This window comes from Daktulosphaira vitifoliae, unplaced genomic scaffold (genome assembly GCF_025091365.1).
Source record: "Daktulosphaira vitifoliae isolate Bord-2020 unplaced genomic scaffold, ASM2509136v1 Scaffold_5, whole genome shotgun sequence".
NCBI classification, from domain to species: Eukaryota; Metazoa; Arthropoda; class Insecta; order Hemiptera; family Phylloxeridae; genus Daktulosphaira; species Daktulosphaira vitifoliae.
The window spans coordinates 4,541,255-4,566,903 of NW_026099576.1; the positions used below are offsets into that span (position 1 = coordinate 4,541,255).

A 25,649-nucleotide genomic window follows, 5' to 3' on the forward strand; every position below is an offset into this window, starting at 1 on the left:
CTCAACATTCATTTCCATAACTATTTTTATAGCTCCCGATTTTTCTTTCCTTCTAACATGACCATCTTAGTTTGCTTTCTCTTATCTATCTACGATTGACGCTACACCCTCTCATATGCTTGTTTCTTATCCTATCTTCTCTAGTCACTCCACTCATCCATCTAAGGATTTTCATCTCTGCTACACTCATTCTCTACTCTACTTTCTTATCAACCGCCCAACATTCTGAACCATACATCATAAATGGTCTCACTACAGTCTTGTAGAATTTACATTTCCGCTTCATTGGAATTCTTTTATCGCATAAGACACCAGACGCTTCTCTCTACTTTAATCTGTGTCTTACATTCTCGTTAATACAACTGTTCCTTTGCACAACTGATCCTAAATTTTTAAAACTTTCTACCTCTCCCATCACGACCTCATTTATTGTTACAAAACTCCTCATTACACTTACCTCGTGTTCTCCTTTGTCAAACTCGTATTCTATATACTCTATCTCACTCTTACTTATTCTTAAACTCCTTTCTTCAAAAGCTGATCTCCACACTTTTAACCTTTGATTATTTTCCTCCCTATTTTCTCCTATTAACATTATATCGTCGGCGAACAATATGTACCACGACACCTCTCCTTATATTTCTCTTGTAATTTCATTTATCAATATAGAAAATAAGTAAGGGCTTAAAGTAGAACCTTTTTGGGTTATAAATTATCATAATTTAAAAATTAAATTAATAGGTCTGAAATCTAATAACAAATGTATACATCCAAATTATATTATAGTCTTTTTTTATAATTCATAACCTTAAACTAGTACGTATATTTCTCAGTCAAGACTAAGCTAATAACCTAAACAGGTCATCGTGATCCGAATTATATACGGTAGACAATAAAAAGAGTATAAGTTAGGTAGATATAAATATTTTATATTTATTTACTTTTTGTATTTTATAAATTCTCTTTATTGTTTTTTTTTTTTAACTTATAATATTTTGTAAAGTACAAATAATAATTATGACAATAAAGAAATGTTAAATAAACTATAATTTTGACCTGAGCTACCATGGTCAACAGGTTAATCATAAAAATGACCTGATTTGCGAAAAAATTGTCTAGAAACATTATCAATTAATTTCAAATAATATAATTTCATACTTTTTTGTTTTACTTTATTTTTGAGATAAAAAATATTTGACAATAAAAAAATTGATATTCTACAAAATTATCACACTTAATTGTAAATAGAAGATATTTTCAAAGATTAAATCATTGATGCATTCTACGCATTCTTTTAAATTTAATAATTTATGTATTAATCTACTTAGAACTACTTACCCCGCCAGTTATACTATGACCGATGCCAGTAGTGCTAGCTAGCTCAACCATTGGACAACTAGGTCTATGTTCTTCTTCGTGGAATTTTGGTTGATATGGTTCCAACATTCGAATTTTTCCCCATCGATTAAAAAATAATGCAATTGCTGCTACCCACAGTATCATAACGCATATGACAATAAATGCTTCTTCTGTACGAATAACAATTGGACCTGAAAAAATTTATTATTTATATTAATAAAATTAAAAGTATATGAATTATAAAATTAAACCATTTGAGCTTATTTTAATTTTATAAAAGATCCTCTTAAAATTCAATTTAAAATAAAAAATTAATAAATTACTACCTTTTGCCAATTTAAAAACTATTTTATGTAAAATTACTAGCGTGTTTTGACGATAACTACTATGTAGGGTCAGTTTACAAAAATCTTTTCATATTATGGAAGAGAAACTATTTATTCATCCGTTCAAAAGTATATTTTCATAATTTTTCCTATGTATTCTATTCTATTTGTACGGGTCCCGTACAAGCACAATTTATTTACATACGATTAGAGTAAAAACGAAAACACCTGAAAACGTCTTGAACACTATGAATTTACATAAATGCTGTTAGAATAAGGTGTGTGTCAGTGAATATTACAATAAAAATGTAAAACTTGAAGATAGTTGTATAAAAACTTTTGCCGAATAAAATATAGTTTCTCAATATTAAAGGATAAAATATTTATGGAGTAAATGTAACACAGTTAGCTATACAAAGAGTAATTTAGGGAACTTTTGCGAGGAAAATATAATATAATGTACAAGTGTATACTGAATACTTGGCACTTACACCAGGGGCGTCATTTCAGTTTTTGTTTTGGGTGTACGGGATTTCAAGTAAGCCATTTTGAAATTTCTTCAGGCCATATAAAAATAGTTATACCTACTTAACTAAATTATTTTTCTTTTAATTTTTCCATGGATTATGAATCACAATCAACATAAGTAGGAAATATAAATTATAATAATACTTACTATTTTAATATTATATAATAAAACGTAGTTTCGGGGTCGTAGCATTCGTTGAATTTTATATTATCAGTTCATTACCGTTATCAATTGTAGCCGTTAACTGCGCGGCAAAAAGTCGTGATAAAAACAGTTACGAACATTAAAATCAATATTTCGGTACGAATATCAACGGTTAAGTATGTTATATTTATTGTTTACTCAGTTAAATGATAACAGAATATTTGTCTATTGACCCATGTAACCATGATAATACAATGTTTTTGAAAATTAAATTGATGTATAAAAAATTGGCGCATTATTTTCGCAGGATTTGGGATTGTTTTTAAGTAAGGGTGCAACCGCACATCCTGAACCCTCCCCCAAATGATGCCCCTGACTTACACTGAGCACTTGTACCTGTGCTTTACTATAGTAAAGCACAAGTTGCCAAACCAATTTATTTACAATAACTTGTGGTAAATAAAAAAAATGAGAGTAATAAAGATTTTTATAGTTCATATTTTTAATTATTACACATTATATAATGTAAAGAACAAATTTAATGCCATAAAATAAGAGATAAAATATGCGAGAACAATATGTGACATAAAGTGCCATGTGACACGTTAAGATGTTTTCCGTATCTAATACATATTATTAGTTATTATTTTTGCTATTAAAACAATAAAACACTTGAAAAATATTCTGATTATTTGAACTTAATTTCAATGAAAACAATTATTATGACTTAATCTTTAATTAATATTATGCTTCATAGATTGTAAAACATCCTGTGACAGCGTTTTAATGTAATACTTGTAAAAATATGTTATTCAATATTTTACAAATATTTTTAAGATTTTCTTGATTATTCTTTTAATATATTTATTCAAAATAGAGTAATTTTATACATATTGATGTTTATAACATACTAAATAATAATCCTGTTAAAATAAAAACCCGTTTTTATTTCCAATTTTAAAAACTTAATGTCATCCTAATTACAAGTGTAACATATTCTATTACTTGTAAATTTTTTGTTATTACATTTTCGATGAGTTGTACAAGAATTTATTTAAATTCTATAACGCCTCCAGATATTTATTTCGTTTCTTCAATTAAGTTTTAGTTCAGATTGAGTATTTTACATTACGATTTGTGGTCTTTTAGCGTATCGTTTAAAAAAATTGATTCGGTGACAGGTATTAATACCTGCTCAGTTTCGTATCGTAGCTAAAAATTTCTAAAATTATTTTTACTTGTGTCAAAATAAATGAAATAAAAAAAAACCTAGCAAAGCAAGGAGGTGACATAGTGATTGATATCTGACAGTGGCTAACATATCACTGTGAATAACGCTTCAATGCGATTATGGACAAAAAAAAAAAAAATGAAAATTTGGTGGATTGGTTCTTCAGCTACCTTCTTTTTATATGACTTTGAAATTACCAAATTAGGTACTAAATGATATAAAATTTTTTGAATTCTTACAAAAAAAAATCGTAATTTTTTTTAGAGTTGGATTTTCAAAAAAAAAATGCTTAATAAAAAAAATCTATAAAAGGAACCTCCAAAATGTTGTTATTTTGCTTTATTAATATTTAAAAGGTTATAGTAATTAAGTTAAAATAGTTAAAAAAATATCAACATTTACCGATTTTTAGAGTAGTATTTTGAATGAAAAAAGATTTAAAATATTAATTAAAAAAAATATTTAATTCAAAAAGCTATAGAAAATACTAAAAAATAAAGAAGCTATTTTTGTATTTTCTCCATTTACGAATAACATTGAATATTCTTCAATTTTTGTAGGTAATATTTTCAGAAAAGTACGGTTTGTGTTCTTCCGACTTATCATTGTGCAAAACCAGTGTAGTGGGAGTTTAGAATGTGTGGTAACAGACACAAAAAATAACACATCACAGTAAAGCTTATACGTTGACAGCTTCGCATCAATACTAAAATACGAAAGAAACGAATGCAATAAACATTTTATAGCTGTGATTAGATAATGGAGTTTTTCGATAGTCTTAAACCGTAGTTATTAAACTTTAATTATGAAGTCACTTGAACCAGTTAAATTTAATTTACTAAAACATTTTCATCGATTTCCATACCTTTTATAACAAATGCGCAATATATTTTCTATAATATTTTCAATATTTGACCGAATACCAAGTTAATTATTCGAAAGTGATGTGGTGGTCTTTCGTAAGTTGTTAGTGTAATATGAAGAATAAGTACTGTACAGAGTAAGCTAATAAACTTACCTCCCGTTCCCGTGGGTATCATATCCGAGGGCATAGTGGATGAGTCATCGATTTCCTCAACGGCGAACACTTGGTTAGACTTTGGCTTGTCCACCCAATGAGTGCCGTCGTCTGTATACGGCGTCCCGCCATATATAAATTCTGTGCGGTTGACATTTTCAACCATTTTACGGTTAAATCATTCTTCTGCAAAATTCAGACATGGTTTAATTAAGACTCGAAGAAGGACAACACTAAATGTGTTTTACAAATTCATTAGCTAACACTATTTAACTGCCAATAAGATTAAGTAATCATTGGATTCTATATTGACATACTACGGACAGGTGTATTCAATTATTTTAGAAATACTCTCTACGGGTCGAGGAAAACATTTAAATAGGCTATAGTCAAAAAATGCCTCGATTATTATCGCCGTGTTAAAATACTTGATTCAGCAATAGTAATATTGTTGAAGTAAATACTGAGATTCATAAATTAAAACTGACTTCAAAATTGATACTTGATAGTTTATTTAATTAAAAGCATTTATTAACACGGTATAAGTTTATATTGTAATAGAACTTGTATTTATTTTATTGATTAGTTACAATGCGTTAATTAGTTTTTATTAAAAATAAGAATAAATTCTAAATAATTAAATCAATTTAAACATTTTAATTAATTATACTTAAAACTATACGTGAAATGTGTGTGTGTGTGTTCAGGTGTAACAAATTGCTGACCTGTGATTAAATTTGTTCTGATCTTAAACTCGCCGTTAATCTTTTTCCTCTCACTGTAGTCCCTTTGGTTTCGTTCAAAAACGATACAAGAAAAAAAAACGTGTATTTCACTATTATAGGTATATTGTATTTAATTTTTATTAAATATACTTTTAATAATTTCATCATAGTAAAGAAAACTTTCGTGTGTGTTATTGGGCGAGAGCGAAAACGTGAATAAAAAATAACTCTTTAGTTAGACCATGTTTTATTCTAATTTAATCTGATATGATCTGGTCCGCAACTGATAAAGTTATTTTAATTAGAGTCAAGTAAATGAGGATAGCATGTGTCTGTGTTTACAACCATATGGTGTTGCATAAACAAGTGTGTCATTACAATATTTTGTAATGTAAACGAATAAAATTATTCGAACTAGTATATACTTATGAGACCTGTATATTTAAATAAATCCATGTATTTCAACCCCTACAAAAAATTATCGTGTTTCAAAATTTTCCTATTACTAAATACCAAAAAAAAATCCATAGGACAATAAAACCTACATAGCCTTACGCAACAGAATTGAAATCCCATACATACGCACCGAAGCTTATCTAATTTTAAAAAATCTGTTCAAATAGTAAATTAAAAATTATAAAAGCAGTCATAGTTAAAATATAGTGTTATAATTTCAAAAAGCATGTCTTTTATATACATTTGAAAGCCATTCAACACTCTGTGGAACGTTATAGCAGTCTTAACTTCTAAAATATAGAAGGCTATAGGTTAGGACAGAATTATTTGGTTACATTAAAAATTATATGTTTCTGATATGTATTTTCTAACAAATTTGATAAATCATAAAAATAGAATTTTAAGGTTTTTGGTAATATCCAGGTGACTCTTTTGGTGTCGCGTTATTTGATCACAATAAAATGAACGAGTGCATAAGAACAAGTTGTAATTTGGTCACAATCATTTTTATCGCAATATAAAAATAAATAGCCCTATAACAATTGTAAGATCTTTGTAAATATTTCTGTTTTTAAACAGTATGCTTGCACCGTTTGGTCGTTGAATTTTATGGTAAATATATGTCACAAAAATAAACTGTTAACAGTATGTAAACGAAGTAAAATAAGTCGCTAAAACGTCATAATTAACTACTCACACTGTTCTTAGAATAGTTATAGGTAGGTTAAGTATTTATTTAACCATTAAAAAAAAATTGATACTAATATATTATTTAAAACAGTTTAGTCTAACGTTAATATTGTTAATCATCTACCATCAATTAATCATTTAAAGCAAATAGTACAACGTACAAAATTGCAAAACAGTTCAGTGCTACCTAATTCTAATAATTATACTTATTTTAATTATATTTGACAATTGTATCAAATATTATATTTATAATTTTACACTATTTTACTATAAATAAAATACTATTGTTTCAATATATTATTTTTTATTATATTTAATTATGGATTATTATTCTTTAATATTTTAAACTAATGCCCTCTGCGCTATTTTGGCTATCGCGGTTAAAATGTTCGCGACTAATTTTTTAACTCTTTCTTATGGCGTGCGCTTATCTTACTGTAACCAAATGACATGAAACAGATTCTTTTAACGTTAGTCAGTCGAATTTTCCTAAGAAAATAAAAATTAATCTTAGTTTAATATACTTCTCCATTTTTAACTATTAAGTACTTTTTAGAGACATTACTTATTTCTTATAAGGGTGTAAACTTAATTCTTTTAAATTAATTCATATGTATTATGTTACAAATATTTTTAATGGAATATAACCTAAAAAAATGACAGGTCAAAAATAATTTTTGGACCAGTACCAATGCGAATTAAAGAAATGAGTAATAATAAAAATAACCCGCAAGTCGCCATATAGTTTGAAATATAATAACTTCTGATCTAGTAAAAATTGTTCAACCAATAATTTTCTTAATTAGATCATTATTTATTTTGTGTAAATTAATAAAAAAATTGACACCCATATAACTTATTTTTAATTATATTTTTATTATAACTCATTATTTTTATATTGAAAAATCAAAGAAATGAGTAGCTAACAATAAAACAATCGCCTTATATAACAAAAATGGATATTTTCTGTCATCTGTCTAAGTAGAAAATGTCAATACACTCAAAATAGTTTGTTTTTGGATTTAAAAAATATTGATTTAAATTAACTACAGATACAAAAATACCTTTTTAAAAAAAAAAATTGATAAAATCGACATAAAATGAATGTATACATCATCTTTGAAAGTTTTTTTTATCTTGTTTGAAACTATTAGTAGTTTTATTATAGTAACAATTAGTTTTATGTATATTTTAAATTAATATCAAATCCATTATGGTCTGTAAATATATAATAATGTTAAGATTCGTTATAATTTGGCAACTTAAGTAATAATATTTCAGAGAGTCATTTTCTAAATTACTCTTCAATCAAAATTCGGTTTATTAATTCAAGTATATACAATTAGTATTATTATGTTTTGTACACACTTAATCAAGTTAAATAAAATATTACGGTATTGTAATGAAATACACAAAACAAAATTATACTACAGGTTAATTTCAAGCTACATTATATTACTATATTTATGCATGTACTATAGATATAATATCTCTTAACAAAGAATAACCAAAAAAGTGTAATTAAATTTATTATAACAAATAAATTTAATTTTTATGCAAACCGTTATTAAATTATTGTATTGTATCAAAGATGTGATTAATTTTAGCATTTTAAAAATCTCCGTGATTTTAATTTTTATATCTAAAATTCTTCAAGATAAGAAATTACGAAAAAGAATTTTGATGAAATAATAGAATGGTTGAAATGTGACAATTGTGATTTTTCAATCATAATTGTCACATTTTAAATTTAAAACGACTTTTTATAAAATAAAAATCTGATCTGCTTTATCGCGCATTTTTATAATTTAAAATAAAATTAGGATGGTTAAAAATAAATACAATATTTTTTTAATTACCAGTTTAATTATAATTTAAAATTGAATTGAGATACATAACTAATATTTTTTTGTCTTTGTCGAGGGTATCTGCGACACTCTTTTGTTTTAACAAATAATATAAAGTTAAAGAATTCTGGTACTTAATAGTTTGTAAAAAAATGTATTCCTCTTTTGAGTTTTTTAAAACATCTTTTATCATTCAAGTACAAATTAAATAAAGATAATCCAATATTCACACAAAAACCAAGTGGGTAAAACGAGTCTCAAGAATATTTAAATTTATTCAACGTGATATATTATTTATAATTATATTAAAATAAGTGTAATATAATGACAACTTTTAAAAGTAAAATAAAATTAAATGTCTAAAAAAATAATATTAGAAATCTTATGGTGTACAAATAACAATTTGATATTACTTATATTTTACAGTCAGTGTATTTATCTGATTGTTTATCTTAAGTAAATTTCAATTCTTAGCTAATTGCATATCAAAACATGAACTTTAAGAGTAAATAATAACTGTAGTTATTATTTACTCTTAAAGTCGATAATTGATATATCAATTATCAAAATTAACTTTTGGTGGATTAAATGTCTTCGTTTCTAAGTTTTTTGGCAGCAATATTTTGGCTCTCAACATTCTAGGCTATTTAACCTTCCAGTAGATTAATTTAAGTAGCTTTTATTTTACTATCATAAAAACATCAGACACAGCTGTGATGGAATAAATAAAAGTTATTACTATAGAATAATATCTTAACCGTGAATACGCAATCGGTGTTAAAAGTTAATAATGAGTCGTTGTGTTTTGATTACCATTTTAAATTTTACCCTCTATAATTTTTGTAAATTATTCGATATCGAATATTTTCATTGAAACGCTAAAATCAAAACATTGATAAAAAACTGTACTAAAAAATTGTCTAAAATAATAAAAGTCATTAATCGATAACATTGTGAACAAAATAATGACAATTTGATAGTATTAGACATACTCCGTACTTTATCAAAAAAGTAATTAAGTAGAAGCTTAATACTGGCAGTCTCCTAAAACCGCAATATTATGTTCATTGACTTGTTATTTATTACATAATTTAAACAGAATAGAGGCAAGGAAGGATTCCGATTTTTAATGAAACTGATGGCTGAGTAGAATAAGAATGTTTTCTACCGCCACTGACGTAATAGCTATAAAAGAAACTATAGAAACAATTACGGATAAAAATACGTTGGGTACTATTACCCTATTTACGATAAATAATTCGGCATCGTGAAACTCGAGATCCCTTAAAAATATTTCATCATTAATTAATAAAAGTTAATGACACGAAAAATGTAATTATCTGATTAATAGCATTCATGAAAATAAATTTGATAAAAAAATATTTGTTAAAAAAAAAACCGTCGGTTAAAACATTTTATATTCATTTATGATAGAACGGCAGTGATTAAAAGTTTAACAATGTACACGAGGTTACTCAGCAAAAATAAAAATATATTTTCTTTTTGTGATGATGGATTAATTTTTAACCACCATTGACTATTGATCATTTACACCGTCGTTTTAACTAATTGTTGGGCGGATATCATTTTGGAAGTTTTGAAATTTTAGTACAACTCCTAAAACTATGAAAAACGTAATTTTATAAGAATATTTTGAACGAGTAAACTTGAACTAAATCTTATCGTACGCAGATTTTATAAATTTGTTAATTAATTTACTTAAGAAGAATGTTTTAAATTTACTTTGTACAGACCGTTTCATCTAATATATACAGGGTGGCCCACCACTCACTGACAACTTAAATAANTATAATACGATAACATTATGCATGACTAGCAGTAAGCCATTTCATTATACAATAGTCTATCTTTTTGATCGTTATTTAGCTGTTAGCAAAACTTCCATGTACCTCCCTGTGTGTATAATTAAATAGCTAACTGCTGAANCGATAACATTATGCATGACTAGCAGTAAGCCATTTCATTATACAATATTCTATCTTTTTGATCGTTATTTAGCTGTTAGCAAAACTTCCATGTACCTCCCTGTGTGTATAATTAAATAGCTAACTGCTGAATACAGTACTAACACTATGACCTCTGTTTTGAAAAGAGACGGATGAACTTATTACTCATACATATATGTGGTTTGGCGTACCGCGTTGGAAATAACTCACAGTACAAAGGATGAGTAGAATCGAAACTTTATCGAGCAACCTATTCGACCGCATTATGGTTCTTGTAAGTTGAAAAGGTGTTTTTAAAATAAAACCATAAAGAAAGACGAGATTATGTGTCTAAAACCCAAGCGTGGCCAAATTCTTTGGTGTATCGACTAAAAACGATGTGCTACGTAACCAAATAATAAACTCGTGTACGTTTTATGTGCAAATAAATACTTCCGAGTGCGGCAAAAGCCAAAGATAAGGTTAACATTCAGAAAAAATACAATATATTTTATGACTTACGCTTGAATGTTTTTCTCTGCTGCTCTAAGTTCATTCTTCTTCTTTTCGAATAGCTCAAAAAATATAAGTCGTTAAATTGACACATTCACGTAGTCGTGATAAAATCAAACGAATATTTTTACGACAAGAAATAGAGAAACAAAGAAAAAAATGTACTTATTTACTAAGCTACGTAAAAAACAGGTCTTCTCGGAGTTGGTTATTTTTAGTGTAATTCAAAGTAAACCGTTATCATCAGCATTGTAAAATTGAGCGAATTAATTGGTACCAACTCGTTAAGGTTTCAAAAATATATTTTTAAACGAATGCTAGTTTTTCTCGGTCACTTTTCTGTTACATTAATTTACCTGCGCAAAGTTGACGTTGATGAATTACGAAGTGGCTGGCAAAAGTTATGAAAATTTTACATACATCTTAAGAAGAGTAAAAAATATATCTTAATTCCCGGCTGTTTAGAATGAAAATGATTCTTCAAGTATTTTAGGAAAATTGTCCAAGAAATGAACCAGCTTATGTGATAATAATATATAGATTATAACCCATAATTATAGTATTTAAAGAAAGTGTTTTTTAATACAAAGGAAAAAAATTAGAGGGTTGCGAAATTAACGGACACCCTAATGACTATAGTTTGTATTACATATACTAATCAACATTAAAATAAAAAATAATTTAAATATATTTTTAACTAGACTACGATATTATTGTTTATAAAAACTAAATCTGTGTAGTAGATGACACTTACGCTATTTATTTTAATTTTAATGACACTATATTTTATTAGTTGAAATTCACATTAATTTTGACCATAAATCTAAATAATACTTAATAGTTTCTTTTTAGTGAACATAAAAGTTCTCTAAAGTCTTAAGATGGTATTAAAAATAAGATCCATTAATCCGAAGTTTTTTTTTACAAGATGTTTACTTAGAATCCGTTTTATGAATACCGGGTCAATTCTGTATTAATTATTATTAAAGTGTAGTAAATCATTAATATTTATTAAAATCTTATAATTCATAGAATAATATAAACCTCTGAAACTTAAAAGTTTTAGTGTTTTACAAAAAATGTACAGTTCTTGAAAAAAAAAATAAATAACTTGATTAATTTTGTGACATGACAAGATAATACAATTATTTTTGCAACTCAGTTGTTGACTATATCAACTGTCACGATTTATTAAAAAAATGCTCATAATTTAAACTGCATGATTTTTTCAAAGGTTTTAATTTCTTGGATTTGTATAAGATTACATTGTATAAAAATTTATAATTTTCAAAATTAATTCGATATATTTTATTTTATAAGTAATAGCTAATCGATAAGAAAAAAATTATTATATAAAAGAGTAAATATCACTATGATAAAATTTATTAAGTGACCTGTTTAGTTGCTATGGTATTATAGAAAAATACGAGTAATTAATAACTATGATCACTTTCGTTCATATAGATTTAATGTCAGCTAAAATTTTGGAATATCTTAGGCCAACGATTGTCCGAACGTGAATCATACACTGATCATATATTCCAAAACATATTATTATGTTACTAACCCTTCATCAACGATCCTACTCTATTATATACTCTATTGTGAGAATAATAACAGATAAAATAATTATAAACTTGGTATCACGCAAGTTATATATATATATACACGATATAGCGTTTTTTTTTTCATTAAAAGTTGAAGTAGGTTTTTAAAATTTTATCAACATTTCATGAAAATATGCAATTTCATGATAATTTATTGCAGGTAGAATAAAACGCATGTAATAAAGATATTCTGTAATAACTATAAAACGTGCATTAAGTTTCTAATATGGAGATAATATTATAAATAAGAAATAATTTGTACTATTAAACTTAAAAGACATTTATTAAGTGACTATTATGCGAGTTGATTTCACAATTCATCTCAAAAAGTGGCGTATAAAAACATTTTACTTTTACTTTTGTTGTAATGAAGATTAATCGAAAACCTGCACGGCGCGTGTTTGTTTTAAAAAGTAAACAAATAATATATAAAAAGAGGAAAATACACAATGTGACTACACAATACCATATTTCATCGTAAAAGCTCGACGTTTATTGTCTTAGTAAATAAATCAAAACTCATAATAAGAAAACGACGCCACTGTGCAGCCACGTTATTATTGGTTCAATGCAAAAAAAGGTGTTCCACTGTGAAACGATCTTAAATTGGTAAATTCGCATATCCATCAACGACAAAGGTTTTGTCAAACAAGATAACGATTCACAAAAAAAAAAAGGTCCCATTTGATATAGTAAATCGTTTCAGTATAGCTGTCATTCCATTACATTTGGCCTAATCCATTTACTCGTTGGTTGATCTTAAGTTCAGTTATAGTGAACTTTTTTACAATGTGCAATACACAAATAAAATACCATTTTTTTAAAAATTCACCAAGAAATATGTTTTAAATTTTTAGAATTAAACAGGACAACAAATAATGAAAAATTTTATTTTATCAATATTTAGGTGAATTCTATTAACGAATTTCAAAGGTAATTTTGAATTTAGCTTTAAACATTTTTCATCACATCTAGTTTTAAGACAATTACTAATTAGTAACAAAATAGTATCTAAATAATTATAAAAGTATTAAAAATAATTTATTTTTTCTAATACAATTTGATGATGTTATATATTTTTTTACGTTACAAGACAAAATTTGAAAAATTTCAACGATTTTTTAAAACCTTTAACTTTGAGTTTATTAGATATTTTTCAGAAAAAAAAACTGAATTTTTCACTGTAACTATTTTTGAGTTCATTTCATAATTATGAAATTGCTACCAATAGATAGATAATTTTTTTTAACTATTCCGAGGCTTTTATACAGAGTGTTCAGTAAGTAAGGAAACAGGTTAATTGTTACAAACAGTGAGAACAATAGAAACCGGTTCCTTATTTAATGAACGCTCGGTATATTAAAGTGATACACTAATCACTTGCATAGATAATATTTCCTTTCAAATATAAACACACATATTTTATGATGTTGTGTCCGAAACAATAGCAGCCAGATATATGAAAATAATTCGCTGATCGACGTAATACAAAACAGAAATAATAGAACGGTTAACCTATGCGTTTTATTACGATAAATAAATTAGTACAGCATATATTTTTTGTCTTGACTTTTAAATACAAAGTGTTCTGTAAGTAAGGAAACAGATAAATTGTTAATATGAGAACAAACCCGTTTCGTTACTAAACACTCTATATAATATTATGGTAAACATGTGCGTAATTGTTTATAATGTAGAGCGTTGTAAGTAAAAGATAAATCATTTTATCATCTCAAGTGAACATGTTAGTTGTCAAAAAATCACAACAAAATGACTTCAATAAAAACAAATAATACAGGCGAATCAACAGTTGCAGATAACACTTCAATGTTATTAAATATATAGTAGCACACACACACATTACACATACTATTGGTCCTCACATTAGATCTAACTTTAAATTAACCAAAATATTTTTTATGTAATAGAAGTACTATTTCGTATTATAAATATATATAGAGATTCGTATGATTATATTTCTATAATAATGTTTGTATACATATATCTCAAACTAAACTGACAATACTTACAAATTTTGATACAATTAATATTTTTTTTAAATACATTTCCTACAAAAATTTCTGCCTTCTTTTACTACGTTTAAAGCATATACTTTATTTATCACTAATAAATAAGAAATTGTTATTTTTAACTATTTTCAAAGTTTCAAAATAACTATATTTTAGCCTTTTTTATAAAAATAATTTTAAAAGTTCGATATCAATTTTAGGACAATTACTCATTGTGTTGCAAGTATTTTAATATATTTAATATGTATACAATAAGTGTGGGTCGCGGATTAAGTATGCGTTATAAATACACATCGGTACTCAACCATACCACATTTACACTCATTGTATTGTAAAATACTTGTAAGTCTATGTGTAGAATATAACGAAAAAATGACTATTTTGAAAAAAATAGATAAATCACCTTAGGGAAACGTCACTGTAGTTTTTAGTGATATTAGCCCCTATTGAAAATTTTTGGGTAAGCCACTGACTGTATTAACATATAAATGTAATTCAGGAATAATATCTAATATCAATTATATAATATATTAAGATATCTAATAATTATTATTTTCCTATAATAAAAATATATTAATATTAATAAAAAAAAAAATGTTTAAGTATTTATTTTTTGAATTATAACACTGACAAATAATAAAAAGTTGCCAGATATAGAGGTGTGAGGGGTCACTGATTCCAAAATTATTTTTTTTAGATAATGCGTATTTTTCATTTTCGAAAGTGTAAAGTTAGCTTTTGTGATAACTGTCCAAAATCCAATAATAGTATGTCATATGAAAGAAACAATCATGAAAAATAAAATACTAAAACGTCCAATCCTTCAACCTAAATTAATTTTACATTGATTAAAAATTTGGTATGGATTGATTGAAAATTACACGATTCATAGCAATAAAAGTTTTACGACAAGGTTAAAAGAGCAAAGACTATATTTGCTGTATGGTGAAATAATAGGATCAAAACGCACTCTTAAAATTGATAAAGAATCATTTCCTGTAAAGAAATTAGCCATAGTATTAAATACTAAAAAATAGTAATTTGTATGAATACGCATATCTTACGTATTATTTTTGTTTATCATGACAATTGCTCCTATTTTAAGATAAAATTGATATTTATTACTCAATAGATGAATAGTTATGCAGTATTTTGTTAATTTTAAATCCTTTATTATAATTTTATACAACATTATAATATTATAATCAAAAATAGCGAATATTATAATGCATCATCATCATTTTCTCCTGGTCCTCTATTCCAGTTATTTGAGGTCGCTCTACTTTATAATGATCTGACAGAATTTTTACATTAGCTGTCGACCAGATGTTCAAGTTTTCCTATGAACTAACAGCAAACAGTGCAGTTGAACGTCAACTCTAAAGCGATGACTAAATGATCACGTCACCATACTATACTCTAACATTGTTTAATACGTTAACTTAGGAAAAATACCATTATGTAAGCAATTCAGAAACTTTGTTTAAATAGTTTTAATAGAGGTATCAACGTGCTCCATTAGATTTTGATTTGTTAATGATATCCTTTTAATTAGAAAAGCTTTGTTAAAGTAGCTGATGGAATTGATAATGCTTGTCTAGATGAATAGATATCCAATATACATTCTTCAAGAAATTTCAACAATTAAATCTAGACTCCGTGCATTAACAGTAGACATAATTTATTAAAGACTTTTAGTTTGATTTAAAATAAAATAAACAAAAAGTACATATTAATGTTAAGTGTTTTTTAAAAAAATAATTTTTTACTTAAGTGTATACGTTTTTTACTTCTTTCTTTATTCATTATAGTAATACTTATTTTATTTTAATACAATTAAAAATTTAATTTAAAAATACTAGTAAAAGTGTTTGTCAGTAATTATTTTTAATTTAATCTACGTGCATATGTAATTGCGTAAATCCTTTTTTATATTTTTCGCTATATATTAAGTTGTATAATAAAAATTTTATCCACAAAATTTTCAATATCTAGTTTTTTTGTGTTAGATGTACACCTATACAAATGTGATTATCATCAAATTGAATATAAAACCTATTGAAATACATTGAATAAATATAAAAAAATTAAAGTACCATTAAATGAACATAAAAAAAATATCAATTAAAAAATAATTTATGACATTTTTAACGAGTTACAACTGCGTCATTTAAAAATTAACTTACTATTCGATATATTTTTTATAAATATCTTATAATTGTTGTACAATTTAAATGGATAATTGATATATTGATGTTATACAAAATTGCATAATTAAAATAAAATATAAATAAACGATTGCAAAAGTAACTTAACATGAACAAAAAACTTTTTTATATCATAGCTTACCATTATTGTATTAGACAATAACATTAAAAAATTATTGTTAATATTTATTTTATACAATTTTTTTGATAATAAAATAATTCTAAATACAAATCCACTGAACCAAACACTTCTTTTACAGAGAAATTTGTAATTTTACAAATAAAATTTGGATTACTGTATATTTTCTTTTTTGTTATAAACAATTATTAGGGTACTTTCTTTCAATAAAATAACTTTAAAAAGACAAAAAATTCGAGATATCAAAAATATAGTTTTTGATTAGTAAATACCACGTTCATCTTGCATGAAAATCTTCTTCCTATTAAAATAAATATACATTTTTGTCCACGTAGTAATGTTTTACACTATTATATTGACAAAAATTTCTCTATCTATCATTCCGCGAGATATTTTAACGAAGCAAATATAATGACATAGTGAATCAATTATGGATTTGGTGTAGCTCATTGAACAAGAGATTGGTTTATTTTGAACAAAATTTTCTTTTATAGTAGAAGAGTTAAGCCGAAGACAATACTTAGATTTTGAGTTTTTTACCAATCAGTACATGTAGACCCCATATGAGCATTTTATTAAAAAATATAGTGTTCCGGGAACAAATTTGACACTGAAAGCTTATTTTATCGTTATCGTAACTTACGGCAACATTTGTATTCGATTTATTTACTTTTCGTTTACTCAGAGTATTTCTTTAGCGAGATTGTGTTTCTATTTTTCACAAAATCTTTTGGTTTTTCTTTAAAAATTATATTAGAAACAGCTAGAAATTAAATTTGCTGTACTTCTCTTGTCTCTAGTAGTACTATGTCGATACATATTCTATGTCAAATTTCAGTCGAACTTTTCGACAGAGACTTTTTAAAGGAATTGAAACCTAAATAAGTAATTATTTTTCAATATATTTAATGCAACGCGTTTATAATAATAATTTTACAAAAAAACTATTTACATCATAAAAACGGTATCTGTGAAATGCACGACACTTTGTTTCTAAATATGTTCAACAAAAATAAAAAAATATCTACGTTTAGTCATGACCTTTAAATATCATAGTCCTCTAATTTAAATTGCAGAACTAAAACAAACAATCTCTATGAAATAGTAGAATCGATTTATGTGTACACTGTAAAATATTTGAAACGACAATTATCGATTAGTTTAATTTCTTTCTACAAAAGGTTTCTATTGTACTAAAAAAAAAAAAATTACTTCATCCATTCGATGAACCTTTTTTGACATTGTTTTAAAGTACTAAAAACACAATTTGTATAATTTTTTAAAACTCATGAATATAATTAAAATACAAATAAAAATAATAGACTTGGCTTTATCTGTGTCTAGCAATAAAAAATTCTATGCAATGCAAATCGAGTTAATAAACCATGTGAGTATTTTTAAAACAATTACTAAGTTCATCGTAATTAATTAGAGTTATGAATTATTTGAAGTTCAAATACATTTGTTTAATTAATAATTTATAAAAAAACCTTTTAAACGGACAGTTGAATAATATATAAAATTTCCATTCTATCATTAATTTAAGTTCTTTCATCAATATTAAAAATGTAAGTATATACACAACCTATACTTGACTATCGGTTGGGTATTTATTGAGTATGTTTTTTATGAGTTTATGAACTTTAATGATTTTTAATTTTTATACTCACATTTAATTTTTCCTACTGTTTACTTAAATTACAGTGTCTTATCATTCCACAAATAAATATTTATAATTATTATGAAATAGCGATTTAATAATTAAAAACATTTAATTGGGAACATTTTTTATGTACAAAGTACTTAAATTTGGAACAAAAAGGGACTTCATCCCAATCCTGCGTTAAAATTATTCAAACTATTGGTTATTAATCAATTTATGTTATACTCTTAAACTAATATCTTGATCGAAATCTATATTTCCTTTTGTACAGTTGCTAAAATATTCTTAACAAAAAATGTAATTGTAATAGAGTACAATAGCTATAAAAAAACATTGTAAGTGTACATTTTAAAATAATTTAGATTTAAATAAATAAATTGGGTATAGATTTTATTATACAATAGATCACAATAAATAAAATTAAAATATCAAGTGTTAATTTTATCTTAGTTAAATTAAATAAATAATAAATTAAAGTTTTGTTAATTTCATTGAAAATAAAAATTATTATTAAATTGAATTATATAAAATGACTATTAATTTTTTTTGCACGCGTTAATCCAAAATCAAACCTTACACGAAGTAACAAACAAGTAGTATATAATTTAATAATAAAAACTATATTAATTATAGCAATATCATTAATATATTAAAAACTTATTACTAATTTTATTGGTCGTTGCACATTAGATTTTTAATAAAGTTGAATAATATTATTTTACCTAAGATTTTTAGTATTAGAAATCAAAAACAAAACAATTTTATGATTTCAAAATATTAAAATTATCAAAGTTAATTGAAAAAATGTAATATTTATAATATAAGTAGACTTAAGTTGACTTAGATTATATTAATTCTAATGGATAATTACATGTAAAATGAACGTAATAATCATGACTGTATTTAAGATTTTTACGTGGAGTAGCTACATAAATTTTGGCGGCCCCAAATTTTTTCAGAATAGAAAAGTCAACATTTTTTTTCTAAGTTTTCATCAAGCTAATGATGATAATATTAAAATAAACATTAAGGACATGAAATATCATACAAATCAAAAAATAAAATGTTATGAACTTAAATAAATCTGTAAATCTATCGTTTCTTCAAATTTATTTTTCGTCTGGCTTAAAATATCAACTACGCAATATTGTAATTATATCATACTAATAGTTTATTAAGTGCTATTGATTTTTATATTAAAAAATACTCCATTTCTAAACAATTTAGCTATATAAGTTTGATGCGTATTATTATAATTTGTTTTTGGTCGACCATATTAATGTCGATATACTGCGGCGCTTCAACAATATTTAGTTTTAACATTAATATTTAACTAATATGATTTATTAGATAAAGGGCAATATTCATAGTTAATTCATATAAATAAGCTGTACTTAAGCTATCTAAATAATATACGTATGAATTGTTAAAGAAAAACTTATTTTTTAAAATAGCTATAAAAACTATTGCGGTTTGACAAAGAAATTGTATAGTATTAAATAATGATTAAGTGACCGGCCAATGTTTTTTTGATAAGTAACAATAGTAACGTAACGTATGAGCTCGCCCGTGGACATACTGTTTCACTTATACAGAGTGTTCAGTAAGTAAGGAAACAGGTCAATTTTTATAAACAATGAGAACAATAGATTCCCTTTTCCTTAATTACTGAACAGGGCGTTCATAGTTTGCGCCAAAATTGACTGTATCGTTTCCGCCAAATCTGACTAAGGTGGGTTTTTTATTTCCGCCAAACCGATAGTTTATACCTGTCTATAAATAGAAGCTTGAGAACCACTGGTTAAAATATTTATATAATTATCTACTATTCATTAAATAGAATTGTTTACTATTCTTTTTATTGTATTTAGATAGCAGGATAATTGTGAATCGTTTCATTCACATTTTAATGAACAATTTTTTAAGGCGCATCCTTCTATTAATACATTTTTAAAAATTTTAATAGAAAATATTTAGTCTTATAATTTCATTAAAATATATAGTTTTGTTAATGCAGTCTCAAAAAGCGTACGGGATAAAATTGAAATCCGTTTCAAAAAACCAAAAGAGACAATTGATAAATTTAATAAAAATGAAATTAGCCGATTTGAATTTGTGAAATTAGTTTTCAATAACTATCGAAAAATGTATGGATCATAGATCTATTTTTTATTATATTATTACACGTATTAGATATTTTTTAAGCTTATTATTAATATTTGAATTTTGATTAAAAGTTTTATTTTCTTATAAACTATATTTTTATTATTTATTATAAATATATATTTACATACTTAACACAGTTATCTATTATAATATTTACCTTAGGTAAAACGTCATATTATCTTTATAAAGTTATGTGATAAAATAAATAATTATTCAAAACAACGTGACCGTATTTAGGGATGGTTAAGAGAAGCAAATGTCATTTGATAGTGATGGGACAAAAAATTACTTTATTTTGCTCATTAACATTAATACTCCACGTAAAAATCTTAAATACAGACCTAAATGTAACATTTAATAAATGCTAAACATTTTGGTACTGGCAGCTACCTAACCTGCCCGTACGCTAAAACAGATACTGGCTCGTGGTGATCCACAAGTAAAACTAAATGGCTCTCAAATTTTTTAGTTGATAGACAGGTAGAAGATCAGTTTGGCGGAAACGAAAAACCGACCTTATTCAGGTTGGGCGGAAACGATAATCTCCCACTGAACACTCTATTTATAATATAAATATAAATTTTATATCGTTTAATACAGTTCACTTTAAAATAGCCATAATTATTGCGTTTATTATTAATCAAAATAACTCTAGTGAGATTGGACAGTTATCCACGGCATAACAACGATCCTAAGATATTTGAATTAATATTTTCAATTAAATTTTAACAAATATAATTATCTTAAAGATTTTACTTACAAGTTTTTTTTTGTTACAAAATTGATTTATGCTTGGTATTTTTAAAGTTTAACCGAAATAATAAAATTATTTAAAAAAAAAACAGCACAGTAAGTTTTAATTTGATATAGCTTAGAAAAACACAGACTTTGCGGAACAAAAATCGAGTTTGAAATAAATTTATTTTTTGAGTATGTGGTCTCTTTTAAACCGTTACTGTACTTAGGTTATTCATTAAATTTTTTCATAAAGGATACCAAGAAAGCTAATTGACTTTAGTATATTATTATATACATAGTCTATTAAAATTTCAATATAATAATCATCGTGTTTTTAAAAGAATTATAAGTGACGAATTATTTCAGAAATTCTGCAATTTTCGATATTTCAGTCAAATAAATTATAGAAAAAAGACCGTGAGAACGTTTATCTTTATTTAATCATAAAGTACTCTTCAATCATTACATTGATATAGGTTTAAAGAACGAAGGCGATCCGTATCATTTTCTAAAATTGATTTGAGAAAAAAAATTTAGTTGTGTATGTGATCTTTTACAATCTTCTATGTACATAAAATTTTCAATGAATTTTAACAAAAATTATACAAAGAAAAAGTTCACTATTTCTTTTTTATTGTAATAAAATTTCATTAAGATCAGTATTTAAAAAAAAAATAATAGCAGTTTTAAAATATAAAATAAAAATTTGGAAAATGTCATTTTTACAGTTTGTAATTTTAAGATATTTTTCAAAATTCTTAAAATTGAGAAGATTTTACAAATTTTTGGTGGCCACGAAATTAATTAGTTTGAAATTCATTTATTTTGACGTATTTATCATTAAAATCGATCCTATGAGAGCTAAGAACTTTCATGGACATACAAAAAAAAAAAAAAGAAAACATATCATGATAAAACGAACAATACTACTGTAAGCTTTACATAAAAGCTAAAATGGAAAACGTCCTATCAAAATTGAATGAACTATTTTACAACAATCTATCTAGGAACAATATATTAAAAATATTTTTACTAAAAGTTTTATTTACATGAAAAATATGATCACGCCTATTCTATTGAAGTAAAACATCTTTATAGATAGTCCGAAAAAAAATGATTATGGAGCGTCCCGGTCAGCTGTCATGTTCGACTGCCACGTTTGGCTGTAACATTTGGCCGTGGCGGACGGATTTTATTGTTTTATTAAGTATGCGGTCAAAATTGTATGCCTCCATAAACGTAAACGTTTGTCAAACGGATTCTATTGTTCTATTAGGTAAACGAACAAAATTCTATTGTTCCGCAAACGTTAACGTTTGTCAAATATATTCTACTGTTCATTTGTCATACGATTAAAATTCTATTGTTCGATGAACGTAAGAGAAACATGTAAAAATCAAACGATAAAGTAAATCATGGAGAAAAATGGATAAATGAAAAAAAAAGATTAGTGTTCACGTTACTAACATGAAAATAAATCAGTGCGTGTTACGAGCCCATGAAGTGAAACTTCTTTCAAAGTACTGATACAATATTAGGTTTGTGTTAGAATAAAATAAAAAAAAATACACCTAAAATTTATATTTTTATTGAAATATATTATTTAATGCATTTTAAATAAAATGACTTTAATTTTCAAAAATTCAGTTATAAATTATAGTATAAAATGTACTCTATTACTTACTATTATTATTTATTAATAAAATTACAACTAAGGTGATCGAATTATCTTAAACCACTCGATTACTCGTAAAATATATACAATATTGGAAAAAAAAATTAAAAAATAGCAGCACTACTCCTTGCCACAATTCATTGTTTTAAATTGTTAATAACTTCTGAAACACTGGTCCCAAAGTTTTTATCGACCAGTCATTTTCTTAATTAAAATTTTTCCCATTTTATAATCTAGTTGCCATTTAAAAAAATAAAGTTCAAACACCTATAAGTTATTATAAGGGATGATTCTAAAAAGTAATTGTTTAATTAATCAAATTTTATTTTTCCAATATTGTATCTATTTTGTGAGTAATGGAGTGGTTTATGATAAACCGATTATTCTGTGTATACTTTTATTAATAAATAATAATAGTAAGTAATGAAGTATATATTTTACATTAAAATTAAACACTATATTTTCGAAAATTAAATGTATGTTATTTAAAATGCAATAAATAATTTTGTTTATGCATGAAAAATTTTATAGAACCACAATACATGTAATTTTCGCATGATATATTTGATAACGTCCAATCAAAAACTTTCATAAGTTATTTCAGTTGTCATAAGCCCATTGTATCTTTCATGGCAATAAAGTATGAAAATTAATAACAATAAATTAAATTCAATTCAATTGAAAATGAAATTTTTTATTTTATTCCATCACAAACCTAATATTCTAGTTGAATAACTCTGAAAGAAGATTCACTTCATCCGCGCGTACTCGTAACACGCACTGATTTTTTTTAATAATAATAACTACCTCCACATTCTTTAACACTCTATTAAATCATGAAATGTAGTTAATTTTTTAAATTTCAGTATGTATAATGTTTTATTCAAATAAGTACTATTATAGAAAGATAACCAAATGTCAAAAATTATTATATTGCTAACTGGGGCGAACTAAAAATATGTGAAATGAAGATTTCATTTGATAAACGGATACAAGTGCGGAATATTTTAATTTTATATAAACGATAACATTAATTGTGGCTCCTGTGATGCATAAACCAAAATGCATACGCATTAGACTGGCATAATTTATTACCCAATGCTGTTTAATGTGGTTTAAATTCAAAATTTATTGGACTGCAATAGGTATAGTTGATGAACTATTATATTATACTCATTTATTATTTGTTAACAATGAGATAAACCTTATTTGAATTTAAAGTTCCTCATGTCTTATTTTTTCTTACAACTACTTACTATTCCAACTGTTATCTCATGTTTACAGTTTTGCATGATCACATTTACAAAAAATATATTAATTATTCTATATTGAGCCATGACTTTATATGTAAGGTTAAAATGATACATTATATTATTTAGTTGGGAGTGTAATTTCATTGTTTTTTTTTTTGGTAATTGTTTTATATAAAAAATATTATATTAAAAAGTTTATTGATGTGAAATATCTTTTGCGACAGGCCAGACTAGCTGTTGGCGTAGTGACACGTCGTCACGAATGACGAACTCTTTTTCCACTACACTCGGCGATCCCTTTCTTTTTCACCGTGCTGAACTCTTGTACCAATAGCATATGCACTCATTAGGGGCAAGGAAGGACATGAATTTCTAAAATATATGTGATTCCTCTTCCTCATCGCACTGAATTCTTATATAGTGTAGGGGAGAATGGGGGACTGTTGTCAGTGGGTAGTACCGGTCACCTCATTGTCTAATAAACCCATACATCTAAAATTATGATGACCATATGTATAGATTAAAAATGTTAAAAAACCTTATTCTTATTAGAACGGTATTATCAAAAACGTTTTCACGTTTAAATGTGTGAAAATAGTTTTCATCGTTTATTTATCTAAAAAAAAATTTTTTTAAGAAATTTAATCTAAAGTAAGCAAATTATTATATGAATTATATTTCAGTGATTTTTTTGTTAAAAATTATTTTATCCCTATCTTTTTTGCATGTATTTATGTATGGCTGATATTCCTCCGGGGTAGGGGGAATACCGGCCATTTGCATTAAAAAATATAAATATATTTATATATACATAAGATTATGTTTTAAAAATCTGAGACTTTGACACAAAGCAGTCAATATGTTTATGCATCCATTTATTGTAATAGCATAACATTTAGAGTCTTAGAACCAGAGATTTAACAATTTTTGCTAAGGAGGCTGTAGTTCCCCCAGTCTTCCCTATGCAGTGTTGTTCACTTCAGGACAAGTTGTCTGTGTTTAATTGCGACTATAAAATATGAGTGACTAAGCAGTCACTCACTAACAGTTTAGAACATAATTTGCCTCTCGCACAGAAAATAAAATTACACTATGTCATACACTTTAACAGTGGCGCCAAAGTCAAAAATAGTACGTAGGGCATAAATTGTTTAAATTTTAAAATCGTTACCCACTCCTCAAAAGATTTTTTTTCTTTTAATAATTATAAAAAATTGTTGCATAAATTACTTTCAAAAATAGCTTCTTTATGTTGGATGATTTTTTTTGGAAATTTAAGAAAAATTTAAATGTTTAGTCTCCAATAGAAAAAATTTAAATGTTGGCTTGAGTTTAATACATTTTAGAAAGTTTAAATTACCTTTTATTTTACTATATCATATACAAA

General features: G+C 25.5%; 1 protein-coding gene across 6 annotated transcripts in view; it reads right to left on the reverse strand.

The window, feature by feature from the left end:
• Positions 1 to 25,649, reverse strand: part of LOC126906688 (uncharacterized) — an 83,876-nt gene that overhangs the window by 22,461 nt on the left and 35,766 nt on the right. For all 6 annotated transcript variants that reach the window (XM_050687427.1, XM_050687425.1, XM_050687421.1 and 3 more), the window contains 2 exons: positions 4,608 to 4,793; positions 1,339 to 1,550 (listed from right to left, as the gene is read on the reverse strand). In XM_050687427.1, coding sequence (XP_050543384.1) covers positions 1,339 to 1,550; positions 4,608 to 4,773 — 378 coding nt within the window. In that variant the 5' untranslated portion in view covers positions 4,774 to 4,793. The remainder of the gene's footprint in view (positions 1 to 1,338; positions 1,551 to 4,607; positions 4,794 to 25,649) is intronic.